This window comes from Electrona antarctica (assembly GCF_951216825.1).
Source record: "Electrona antarctica genome assembly, chromosome: 15".
In the NCBI taxonomy this organism is placed as follows: Eukaryota; Metazoa; Chordata; class Actinopteri; order Myctophiformes; family Myctophidae; genus Electrona; species Electrona antarctica.
In genome coordinates this window covers 5,105,096-5,118,900 of record NC_136796.1, presented here as the reverse complement: position 1 = coordinate 5,118,900, position 13,805 = coordinate 5,105,096, and the positions used below count along the sequence as shown (strand labels likewise).

The 13,805-nt window shown below is 42.9% G+C and overlaps 1 protein-coding gene across 2 annotated transcripts in view; it reads right to left on the bottom strand.

The window, feature by feature from the left end:
• Nucleotides 1-11,953, bottom strand: part of galnt12 (UDP-N-acetyl-alpha-D-galactosamine:polypeptide N-acetylgalactosaminyltransferase 12) — a 56,624-nt gene extending 44,671 nt beyond the window's left edge. For both annotated transcript variants that reach the window (XM_079523416.1, XM_079523415.1), the window contains exons 1-3: nucleotides 10,918-11,953; nucleotides 8,150-8,417; nucleotides 4,597-4,766 (exon numbers count right to left, since the gene is read on the bottom strand). In XM_079523416.1, coding sequence (XP_079379542.1) covers nucleotides 4,597-4,766; nucleotides 8,150-8,417; nucleotides 10,918-11,041 — 562 coding nt within the window. In that variant the 5' untranslated portion in view covers nucleotides 11,042-11,953. The remainder of the gene's footprint in view (nucleotides 1-4,596; nucleotides 4,767-8,149; nucleotides 8,418-10,917) is intronic.
• Nucleotides 11,954-13,805: the final 1,852 nt, after the last annotated feature.

Sequence of the window (13,805 nt, the reverse complement as noted above, 5' to 3'; positions counted from 1 at the left end):
TGTACTTTTACTCTACATCTCAGCAGCCTGTGTTCATTGTACTTTTACTCTACATCTCAGCAGCCTATGTTCATTGTACTTTTACTCTACATCTCAGCAGCCTGTGTTCATTGTACTTTTACTCTACATCTCAGCAGCCTGTGTTCATTGTACTTTTACTCCACTACATCTCAGCAGCCTGTGTTCATTGTACTTTTACTCTACATCTCAGCAGCCTGTGTTCATTGTACTTTTACTCCACTACATCTCAGCAGCCTGTGTTCATTGTACTTTTACTCTACATCTCAGCAGCCTATGTTCATTGTACTTTTACTCTACATCTCAGCAGCCTGTGTTCATTGTACTTTTACTCTACATCTCAGCAGCCTGTGTTCATTGTACTTTTACTCCACTACATCTCAGCAGCCTATGTTCATTGTACTTTTACTCTACATCTCAGCAGCCTGTGTTCATTGTACTTTTACTCTACATCTCAGCAGCCTGTGTTCATTGTACTTTTACTCCACATCTCAGCAGCCTGTGTTCATTGTACTTTTACTCCACATCTCAGCAGCCTGTGTTCATTGTACTTTTACTCCACTACATCTCAGCAGCCTATGTTCATTGTACTTTTACTCTACATCTCAGCAGCCTGTGTTCATTGTACTTTTACTCTACATCTCAGCAGCCTGTGTTCATTGTACTTTTTACTCTACATCTCAGCAGCCTGTGTTCATTGTACTTTTACTCCACATCTCAGCAGCCTATGTTCATTGTACTTTTACTCTACACCTCAGCAGCCTGTGTTCATTGTACTTTTACTCTACACCTCAGCAGCCTATGTTCATTGTACTTTTACTCTACATCTCAGCAGCCTGTGTTCATTGTACTTTTACTCTACACCTCAGCAGCCTATGTTCATTGTACTTTTACTCTACATCTCAGCAGCCTGTGTTCATTGTACTTTTACTCTACATCTCAGCAGCCTGTGTTCATTGTACTTTTACTCTACATCTCAGCAGCCTGTGTTCATTGTACTTTTACTCTACATCTCAGCAGCCTGTGTTCATTGTACTTTTACTCCACATCTCAGCAGCCTGTGTTCATTGTACTTTTACTCTACATCTCAGCAGCCTATGTTCATTGTAATTTTACTCTACATCTCAGCAGCCTGTGTTCATTGTACTTTTACTCCACTACATCTCAGCAGCCTGTGTTCATTGTACTTTTACTCTACATCTCAGCAGCCTGTGTTCATTGTACTTTTACTCTACATCTCAGCAGCCTGTGTTCATTGTACTTTTACTCTACATCTCAGCAGCCTGTGTTCATTGTACTTTTACTCCACTACATCTCAGCAGCCTGTGTTCATTGTACTTTTACTCCACTACATCTCAGCAGCCTGTGTTCATTGTACTTTTACTCCACTACATCTCAGCAGACTACGTCGTGGACAGACACTTGACCATATTCCGATGACACTTTTGGCGGCTGAAAGAACGAGATGGTGAGATGTCCTTACACGGTTCATAAGTATCACCCAGTCTCTGGCTGAAAGGAACCTAGCATTCAGGGGTTCATCAGAACAACTCTTCCAACCAGATCATGGAAACTTCCTGAAAGAGGTTAAGTTACTGTCCCGCGGGCGTGAGGGGGCCCCCTGGCTACAATCCTGCTTAGGGCCTCTTGGAGGCCAGAATCGGCACTGGTTAATTGTATTTGTAGTAGATAACACTAGCACAATTTGAAATTTGCACAAAAATGTCTGACCTGAAAGTGTATTTGTCTGTTAACTAAAGAGAGAGATGGAGGAGATCCCCGTTACTGAAAAAGTAGGAGTAGGCAACCTTAGGCACGCGTGCCATGCAACACACGCAACACTGTCCCCTAGTAAGTGTGAAAAATATTGAAAAACAGTCAATAAAAAACATTTTATTTTGATTTGATATGGTGTCATAATTAAACACTGACTAAAACATAAAAACATGGGCATGTCAAACAGTTGCCCTGATCTATAGCAAAGTAAACTATGGGAATGCAGTAACCGGTGCTGGTGCATCAATGTTGCATGCTTACTTTGGAAGTAATTACGTCTGCATTCCATTCAGGTCAACCAGCGTGTGAGTGTTTATATTGTTCTGCACGTGCGCTCACAGTGGAGAGAAAAAGACTGCCGCTATACTCCGAATGGAATGGAGCCTTAATTACAGGTGGTATCGTTAGCAACACCTGTGTTTACCCTGTCAATATGGCTGCCATGCCCATTGAAACTGTCTCTGAAAAATGCAGCAGACGCAGCTCGTCTGTTTTTATGACACACACACACACACACACACACACACACACACACACACACACACACACACACACACACACACACACACACACACACACACACACACACACACACACACACACACACACACACACACACACACACACACACACACACACACACACACACACACACACACACACACACACACACACAAATAGGAAAAAAAAGGAGAGAGTGATGCCCCAACTTAAATGCTACCGGCGTAGAGGCAGTGAGCACATTCCTTCCTGTGACTGGCAACTACCTTAAGTACTTTTTAATTACTTTGCAGTCTGATAGAGAGCTGATGACAAATTGCTTAAAACCTGTTGACAGAGTACACACATCTATGTTTTTCAAATAGTAATAAAAGGCAAATACGTTATCTCAAGTTACATGGGCATGGCTTTGGAACCCTTCAATAGGTCAGAACCAAATGGGTGTAGTTAATAAACTAAATCGGTAGACTGTATGTGAAGATCAACTCAAAAATAAAAAAAATATATACACTCACGAACAATAGGTTAAAATGGGCAACTTCACCCCTTTGCAAAAACACTTATGACGTTTAGAAGATTTAGAACAATTTCCTGAGTTTTTTTGTTTGTGTAATATGTGGTTTTAGATATTTTAGTATTTCAAAATGCCTGTGAGGTCACAGGCATTGATCTCCCTTCCTTCCTGGACTACATGTTGTCTCAGTAAGACAGCCCTCCCCCCCCTCTGGGGCAGTACACCAAAGCATTATGGCCATTGTAGTAATCCAGTCAACCCCCAGTCAAAAACACAGACTTCATTATTTGTCTGGCCATAGTGTGCAAATTTCAAATTGTGCTAGTGTTATCTACTACAAATACAATTAACCAGTGCCGATTCTGGCCTCCAAGAGGCCCTAAGCAGGATTGTAGCCAGGCAGGGGGGGCCCTCACGCCCACGGGACAGTAACTCAACCTCTTTCAGGAAGTTTCCATGATCTGGTTGGAAGAGTTGTTCTGATGAACCCCTGAATGCTAGGTTTCTTTCAGCCAGAGACTGGGTGATACTTATGAACCGTGTAAGACGTAAGGACATCTCACCATCTCGTTCTTTCAGCCGCCAAAAGTGTCATCGGAAAATATGGTCAAGTGTCTGTCCGCGACGTAGGCGTAGATCAAGTTCTCTCCACTTAATCATATTACTTGTGTGTTCAGAACTACCGTCATGGCTTTGCAGAACAGCATTGATATTTGACCAGTCATTCACGCCCTGCTTTATTATGTTGTAGTCTTTTGTAGAAAAGAGCTTACAGCAAAAACAATACACAGCATTTTTTTTAGTGGAGTATGAAAGCCAACTCCTGGTCACCTGTTCCCCATTTGCCAGCCGTCTCTGTAATAAGCATGTATGGAAAGCTCTTTTTGGTCTCTGGGGTAAGAAAGATCTGGTCCTGGATTGAATGGACCAGATCTGTTAAGACTGGGGGCCAATCTGCTGGGTCAGTTGGTGGAGCGACAACTGGTCTGCTTGGATCTGATGCAGTGGCCGTGGATGCCTCTACACTCACATCTGCCTCTACACTCACATCTGCACTCACATATATATATATATACACACACGTTTCCGCGTGGTGGAAATATCTACTACGGCGTAGACATGTCTGATCACTAGGTACGCTGTTGACGGAAGATTTCACCCTTCTGAGCATCGTACACTCACTGCGCAAAGAACGTAAAAGGCCCCCGCGTAACCCGCCCACCCTGTGCGCACCGTTCTTTGTGCACGTATCACGCTCTTTGCCGACTTTGCGCAGGGCGGGCGGGGGCCTTTTTGGGAATCGGGGGCGCTACACAGCCTGCGTAGTCTGCGTATAGGACCAATCGGCTCTGCAATTAACATTGAGTGACTGCCAGCGGTGAAATGTCCCTTTAAAATAGTGAATAAAAGCCAAATAAAGTATGGACCTTGATGTGAAAAGCGTTGAAAACGACCGACTTCTATGCAGTGGCGTATCCAGGAATTACGTTTTGGGCAGGCAAGATATGTGTTAATTGTCGTCTCCCCGCGCACAATCATAGCACTAAAGGTTTTCAAAGAGATAAACCTGCCAGACGAGTAGGATACAAAGGCTGAAAGGCATGCATTTACATTCTAATGGGTGATTGAGGGTCGCGCTCTACCACAACGGCCAATCAGCTGTCCATTAATAGTTCTCAGGTCTGGTTTTTGTCTCATTGTATGGATTTTGGCCAGGCACAGGCGGACGCCTGCCCTCGCCTTATTGTAGATACGCCTCTGCTTCTATGGTTCTGTCCATCCCATACCTCTGTCACTGTAGTCGTCCACCAGCACCACCTCTTTGAGCAGGACATCGGGCGACGTCTCCAGCACGCTGTGGACCGTCCTGAGCAGGGTGGACCAGGCCTCGTTGTAGAAGGCGATGACCACCGAGGTGGTGGGCAGCGAACTGTAGTCGTACTGCAGCTCCCTGCATCTGGACCAGGCATAAGGATGGGGCGAGTGTTAGCAATGGACACAGTAGAGAATGTACCACCGGTGCCATTTTGTTCCTTACCGATACCCAGAACTCGAGTACCGATCCGATACCAGTGTGTTAACCCATTTTGGGCGGGAACCCCTTTTGGTGTTTTAAACATTGTTATAATTTAGCTATTGAAAAATAGCAGATCTACAAGCTCGTAGTGCTTGTAGGTCTGCTATTTTTGAAAAATCTTGCAAATGTGGCGTAAATCTTTGAATATATATTATTTCTGAGTGAATGTTTTTAACTCAAATCTTTGCTTCTGGGGGGGTCCCTGGAACAACATATTTTGAGATGGGGGTCGGTGGCCAAATACAGATAATTCTGGGACTAATTCTAGTTTGAGAACCACTGACAGAAACATTTTTCAGAAAACAGGCAGTATTTAGAAGGCATTTGTAGAATCGTCCTCAGGTCTAAATGGGTTAAAAATGTCACTCAGGGACCCTCAGGGGTTCCTTGATGTCCGGTTCCTCCCCAACAGTGGCGTGCACAGATAGACACTAGATGGTGCTAGAGCACCTGCCCTTGGCCCTCTGGACAGCAATGTGCCCTTTTGAAAAAATAAAATACACGTACGTGTACAGTATGTGGACCATGGTGACATTGATGAATTCTTGATTAAAAAAAAAGCTTCTGGCCCAGGCGGTGGCGTAACCGTCTGGGCACCCGACTGGTAATCCAGTCGCAGTGTGCCGCGGGTTCGACTCCCGAGCCCGACACGGCCTTTACTGCATGTCTTCCCCCATCTCTCTCCCGTTTCCTGTCAGCCTACTGTCTGTCCCTTCAAAAACCAATAAAAGGCGTAAGCCGCAAAAAAAAAATCTTAAAAAAAAAAAAAAAAAAAAGCTTCTAATATATTATATATGCCCCAAATTCTATAAATCTCACTCAACCGGCCGGTTCCACGTGCTGCACAAGGTGCCCTTTTTTTCACTTGAGCACCTGCTCCCCAACCTAGTTGCAATGTGTTGTGAGCATCGCTTGAGCTTGTAGAGTGGCAACCTTTTGGCAAAGATATTTGATGTACTGGTAGATGGAAGAAACAGTTCAAAGTACAGTTTCAACTCGTACTAGACTAGTAGAGGGTTTAATTTTGTTGTCGTTATTGTTCATGTCATGTCTATGAATTGATTGCAAGGGCCTAAATGGAAACAAGACCGCAAGGACGTTTTTTTGTTGGTGCTATCCCTTTTGGAGTGTTTGACTGTACTCTGTTGCTGTTTATACAGTCCGTCTAAAATAAATAAATCTAGGTCTACATTTGCTTCAGTCTCTCCCAGAATGCTACCCTTCATAAAGATCCAGTAGGGAATAGATTGTATTATTTATTTTATATTTCCCTAGACGGGTGACAAAGGGCCGAGAATCGAACAGTGGACATGCTTCTCATGTGGGCTCAATAAAACCCGTTCAGCTATGGCCCGGCCGGCCGCGCCCAAATGTTGATCAGAAATCTAGGTCAAATTCATTGTGTGTCCACTTCAGTTATTCAGGTGTTTCCTTTGTCACCCGTCTAGGGAGAAATAAGATGTAATAACATCTATTCCCTACTGCAGGGGTCCTCAATAGGCGGACCACGGTCCACGACCGGACCGCGGACCACCTCTCTGTGGACCCTGGGCAAAAAAAAAAAAAAAAAAAAAACTTGACAAAATAAAAGTGTTCTTTGTGCCTCAACACAATACCTCTCATTTGCTGTGAATTTTTGGAGGGGAATATTTGTGAAACATTTTATTTCCATACTCTGCACCCCGGTATTGGTTGTTTGGGAGGGGAACCGATTTGCATAAGCTTGCCTTGGTGTGACTGTACTAAAAAAATATAGAGCCCCGCTCTCCGCTGGCCGCTGCGTGGCCCGGGTCGCGCTCATGGGACCGGACCTTATTCAGCATTTCTAGTTGAGGACCCCTGCCCTACTGGATCTTTATCAAGGGTATCAAGCAAATGTAGACCTGTCCTAGATCTATTAACCAATGAAACCCTCTACTTGTCTAGTCTTAGTGAAATGGGTCAGAGTTGAAACTGTACATGGAACCAGATACAGATAGCGTGCTCATCCTCTCCCACCCTCATCCCTAGCCCTCAACTCATTTTAGACAAATACATGGAAAATACAGTACAATACCTTGTGTAAAGGTCAGAAATAAGCAGTAGTACAAGTAATGCCAATAGCATGAACAGGTTTGTTTTGGGGCGTGAGTACAAGGAAGTCCTGAAGCGGCCAAGAAAGGAATTGAGGAAACAGATATCGGTTACATCACTTGAAACAGTTTGGGGAGGCGGTTTGATCACACTGTCAGAGTTGCTATGTGGACTTTGCCTCTGCTATATAATTACAATAGCAGAGGTTCTCAAAGATCTTTTAATTGCAAGGACAACCATAACTCTTAAGAGTGTAGAGATGGAACCAAACGGATTCCATTTCGTACACACTCAGAGTTACAGACCTGTAAAAAGGTCCATTTGTATTTTGTAATCCCACTATACAAATCGTTAAAGAGAACTGGTCAAGGAATCGGACCATTAAGAGGGAATCATTAACAATCTTAAAAGGACCCAATTGCAACGTGATGTGCAGTTGTGACTGTGAGCTTGTAGATCGGTAACTTTTTGGCTGATATTTCCCCCCAGAACACTCAGGGATACTTCGGGGATCAAGTGGTTAAGCTTGCCACTGCAGGCCTAACCTAAAAGTAAGACACACCCAACTATGATCTCACCCCCCAACTCATGTGAGATTCCGGGGTTTTTGTGCCAAGGGCCCGTCACTATGTGTCATATGGGTGTCAGTATGGGCATCAGCACCACGCATCATTTCCCGCCATGCAGTGCCATAGACCACTGTTTCCCAAACAGTGGGTCGGGATTCGCAGACACTTTATTTTTCCTTTCTCACATTGTTTTTAATTATTATCATTATTATTTCAAAACATTTTCAAAAAACAGTCCCAAAAAGGTAATTAAAAATAAATTCAATTATTTTTTCCCCCGACATTTCATGAAGAAATAAAAGAAAGTTCAAAGAAATTCCATAAATTAGAAAACAAATCTTTAAGTAGTAGTGAATATGGGCGATCTACAAGCTCGCGGCACGTCGTGATGGCGGACGGCGGGGAATCATTTCATTGACGGACCGCAGAGGAAGCGAGCGTTGCTTAACGACAGGGAAGCATACTACTCTGTAGATATTAGAGAGAGTGACCATTTTGAATCAATAACCCCCCGCCCCCAAAGATGTGAAAGATGTCCCTGGCCCCTCTAGGCAAACCATAATAAAAAATAAAGATGTGGAAAAACGACCCTGGCAGGGAATGAGTTCCAATTCCACTCACAGCGGGTTCCATCTCTCGGGCAGCGTGCGGTGCAGTGAGATCCTCTCGGACACGTAGGTGTTGATCTGGTGCCTCTTGATGCCATCCTCCTCCTTCCTCCTCTCCTCCGCGTTGAGGCTGAGCTTGACGGCCGCCCCCAGCTCCCCGAGGGCGCTCAGGTCCAACGGGGGCTTCTCGTACACCGGCCTCTTGAGTCGCTCCTCCCTCGCCACCTCCCCCTCCACCTCTCGCCCTCTTCGCTGTGCGGCGGCCTCGGGCTGTCCGTGTGCTACGGGTGGGCGATATGGAAAAGTATAATATCACAATCGTTTTTTTCCAAGCAGTATCACAATACACAATATTATCACACTTCTTCATGCCGTTTGTATGGTTATTTTTCAAGTTACTTAAAGGGGCATTCCACTCATTTTCAACATTTTACTATGTCATTAATATACCTTAGAGCTGTTGTGTGGAAATAATAAAAAAGCCCCCCCATTCTGTGTTTCCTAGAACTGTAATTATGAAAGAAATCACCATGTTAATGATTTTTTTCAGACCTCTAGTTCTAGGAAACACAGAATGGGGGGGGACTTTGTTATTATTTCCACACAACAATTCTAAGGTATATTAATGACATAGTAAAATGTTGAAAATGAGTGGAATGCCCCTTTAACAGTACAACCACGTCCTACACAAAAACGAAAAAGGAGTACGAGACCATTTAGACCAAAATACTTGTTTTTGGCAAACTAAACCACCATTCTACAGAAGTATACATTAAGGTATCGTAGGGTGATGTCAGCTGATTTGTGCCGCTTTTTGGTAATTAGCCTGGGAAACGAATTAAGACACTCTGTGGCACAACAGCTTAGCTAACACAGCTCAAAATGCCTACTTTAAAGTAGCCTATACTTTGACCTTTGCATACTTTCCATACTTTGAATAGCTTTGCATTTTTTACTTTAAGTGTATACGTTTTGAATACCATGACTTTTACTTGCAACAGAGCTTTTTCTTTTTACATTGTAGCACTTGTAAAACATGCATTACCCACTTCAGACACCGTGTGATTGATTGAAGTTTTTATTTCACGGTATGCAGAATGGGTATACATTTCAAACAAAAGCACAAGTCAATACAAAAACTATAAGTTTACATTTCAGCCATTTGAAAATAGCCGATCTACAAGCTCACCATGCTTGTATGTAGATCCATTTTCAAACGAATCTTATACATTTGAAAACTTTAAATGGGACACATTCTGCATAACAGCATACTTTTAGTACTACAATCAAGTACATTTTGAAGCCAATACTTTTGTACTTTTATTTAGTCAAGTAGCCTACATTTTGAATTCCAGTCTTTCACTCATAACAGAGTAGGCCTATATTTCTGCATTGCAGTATTTTGGCAATGGTACTTTAACTACATTTGAGTAGGCCTACTTTTTCCACCACTGGTGGTGGTAAAAAAAAAACCACACCCGTGTGAAGTAAGTGGTGCAACTCCATGTGGGGGTCCCCGGGGGCGGGGGGGGTTCCAGACCCACAGGAACGCACCCAGGGTGCCGGCCCGATTCCGGCAAGCCGCCCCACGTCCGAAACGGTTGAGAAATGACAGAGTTACCGTGTGGGGGTCCCTCTACTGTACCCTCTACTGTACTGTACTGTACTGTCACTGTACTATACTGGCACACCCAAAATCACCATATATACAGTTAATATGTGCGTGTGTGTTAGGTTGCGCACAGGTGGTGAAAAACAACCATGCTGTTTTCGTGCTCAGACGCACCCAGCCACCCAGGCAGGCACCCACCCACACACATACTCACTTAAGGAAGTGGTTGCACCACTTAAAAATCACCCCGTGTGAACTTGAGAACTTGAGAATTCCATGCTAGAAGGCTTTCTTACCTTTCTTTGTAGTTGTTACGTCCCCACCAAAGAGGTCCAGGTGTTGTTTTGTGCAAAAAACTCCTTATTGGCTATTTCCCCTACCATAAGCCCTCAATGAATTGAATGGGAATTGAATGGGACTATGGGGTGTTGTGCTAATTCGCTTATTTCCATTGAAATAAGTAGTAAAGTGTGCCACTTGGGATATTATTTACATTATGAAGAGAGGATATATACAAAACAATAATAATTTTGAGCGATGGAAATAAGCGAATTAGCACAACACCCCATAGCCCCATTCAATTCAATGCAATTCGTTGAGGGCTTATGGTAGGGGAAATAGCCAATAAGAAGCTTTTGCACAAAACAACACCTGGACCTCTTTGGTGGGGACGTAACAACTACAAATAAAGGTAAGAAAGCCTTTTAGTATGGAATTCTCCTTTAAGTGTATCGTCATCGATCATACATCATCTCATTTCGGCCAATCACAATTTGCGTCCTCACTTTTGTCTTCAATGTTTGTGTTAAAACAATGTTTGTTTACACAAACACTCAATACTGGCCATTCATTGTCAATGGCACTCAATGTTTGTGTTTGCACAAACATGTACTCAAAACTGTGCATTCGTTGTCAATGGCACTCAATGTTCGTGTTTGCACAAACACTCAAAACTGGCCATTCGTTGTCAATGGCACTAAACACGTACTCAAAACTGGCCATTCGTTGTCAATGGCACTCAATGTTCGTGTTGTTATTAGGACAATGTGTGTGTTTACACGAACCCTCAATAAAGCTGGACATAGGAAAGGCTAGCGCCCCTCAAACATTGAATAAAATTAAAAAAGTGAGTGAGTAGCCTATAGCAGTAGCACCCACACTGCCCCTACCACTGGCCCCGGTGGTGGAGTGGTTCCTGAGCAGCAGGAGGTATCCCACCAGACTCGCCCCGACCAGGAGGAGCAGCAGCCTGGCTCGGTTGGTCCTGCGGCCGCACAGCGTTGCCATGATCATCTACTTCTGTGTGTCTAAAAAAAACCTTCTTCCTTCCTTTATGTCGTTGGAGAGTCAACGGTCGTTCCGTTTCCAACTTTCCATCATGTCTTCTTCTTCCTGGCACTGCCAACAACACCCGCCAGTAACCACACGCTCATTCTACCACCCTATACCGTCCACACACACAGAGTCACACACACAACAACTCAACCCGACTGGCACTAACAGAAACGCGTATTAAATAATCCGGCATTTTTACGCAGCGACAGTTATAGAAAATAAGTCTTGGGGAAGGGAGGGGGAGTAGCTATAGCGCTGCGGGGCTGGTCAACTTTGTGTCGGACTCGTCTCGGAGGCGAAGTTGGGTTAATGCAGCTAAACACTAAACAGACGCTCACTTCATCTTGATAAGGAGTCAGTTATATTGATGATTGAACGGAACACGCCTCTCTCGCCTCGCTGTCTGAGCCCGTGGTGTGGTGTGGTATGATAATGGACAAGGATTGTAGGATTAGCAGTAGTATTGTAGGGTAGGTGATGTGTGTAGACACCTCAAGGCTCCAGCAGGGATTATCAGTGTGAAATCCAGGTCAAATCATCGTACGAGAGGGGGGTTTTAAATAGCCGCGGCGTCTTCTCTCCTGTTGGCTGCAGCATCACGGATCCGTCCTTCCTGCTTCTTCGGCAATCTGTTCAGAAAAGTTTTACATCCTCCCGATCATGTCCCTTTAAACTTGTTTTCGGATGTGTTTTAATCTTCGCGCTGCGGCGGCTGCCCTTATTGAGGTTTGTTTTTCATCGTGGCATCATTGTATCCATTCCAAGACAAGTTCAACTGTCTGTGTTACTTGTAACGGCTAACGGGAATCTAGTAGCCGGTGGTTGGCTGGCTACATGTAGCGGCGGCTCGTTGCAGCTACTTGTCTTGAAGTTGGAGAGAAAGTTCAACCCGGGCTGGGAGGGAGCGTCGAGACAGGAGACGTGTGTCGGAACTGTTTCCCGGTTTGTTTTCAAAATAAATCGTCACCCACTGCCTACGAATGATTGATTGAATACTAATAATACGGACTGTACTTTATAAGTACAGTTCCAATACAATTAAGGTCTGCTACATCATGTGTTATTAAAGAGGATTTAAATAAACCCAAGAAAACACGTGGCTTATTTCCATCGGGGTCCTTTATATTCAATTAATCTGAACATTTAATGACAATATATTGATTGAAGTATTTATTAACAGTTTGCTAGGCTCTTACCCATGCGCAGAGGTATGGAAGCATAAAGCTGCCAAAATTCAAATGAAATGGCAAATACGAAAAGTCAATTGAAATAAGATAAATGCTTTTTCATTTTCAGGTCATTAACGCTTTTCATGAGACAAAAATAAATCTAAAATGCAATAGCATTTACATTTAATACAGATGTGCTCATTCTATGACACAATTACAATTATAAATAAAAGTTCATTTGATTTTCAATTTTCAAAAAATGCCCCGCAAATTGGTGGGCAATAGTACAATGAAAATAAAATTCAAATGAAATAATATAAATGCTTTTTAACCTTCAGATATTGAACGCATTTAAGTGAAAATATAATGCAATAGCATTTACATTTCATCTCCAGGAGGTCATAGAATGAGCACACTTGAGATGAAGCAAAAGCAAATCACATTGCATTTTCATTTTCAAATTGGCATGTGTGTATGATTTGAAAATGAAAGAGTTGGTGTCGTTGGTGTCGAAGTGTCCTTGCACTATATATTTCTACTATGAAACATTTCAAAGATTTATTTTCAGGCAAACATGTCCACCGTAAGATGAACCTATAGGTTTGAATGGGGTTTCTAGGTGTAAGTATGTAGGACAAGTAGCATGCCAAAGTTTGTGTAATTGCCATTGAGAATGCATTGGGCGTTTAAGTTAAATAACTCCGAAACTACAAATCATTTCAAAGTAAAAAGTTCCAGCATGTGTTTCCACAGTAAGCTGAATTATAAAATGTGTGAATGGAGTTTCTAGGTGAAAGTGATTTTTTGACGTGCCAATATCTGCCATTGAGCCCCATTATACATTTTCTCAAATTTGAAAGCACTATATATTTCTAAAACTATGAAACATTTAAAAGATTGCATTTCAGGCAAACATGTCCACTGTAAGATGAACCTAAATAGGTTTGAATGGGGTTTCTATAGGTGTAGCCTATAAGTATGTAGGACTAGCATGCCAAAGTTTGTGCTATTTCCATTGAGAATGCATTGGGCGTTTAAGTTAAATAAGCATGTGTCTCCACAGTAAGCTGAATTATAAAAAGTGTGAATGGAGTTTCTAGGTGAAAGTGCTTTTTTGACGTGCCAATATCTGCCATTGAGCCCCATTGTGAATTTCTCAAATTTGAAAGCACTATATTTCTAAAACTATGAAACATTTCAAAGATTTCTTTTCAGGCAAACATGTCCACCGTAAGATGAACCTGAATAGGTTTGAATGGGGTTTCTAGGTGTAAGTATGTAGGACTAGTAGCATGGCAAAGTTTGTGCTATTGCCATTGAGAATGCATTGTGCGTTTAAGTTAAATACGGGGGGGGGACATATTTTGACAGCAGAAACCGCCTGTCATAAATTCTCTCCCTATTCCAAAGCCCCCCCAGGTACATTATATATTTAAACTATTTTCAGCAATGGTACACTTATTTTTTCAGTGGGTAGATCTTGTTGAGCTGGTCATTTTGAAAGTAGATCTCACGTCATAAATGTGTGGGCACCCCTGCTGTACAGGAACTAT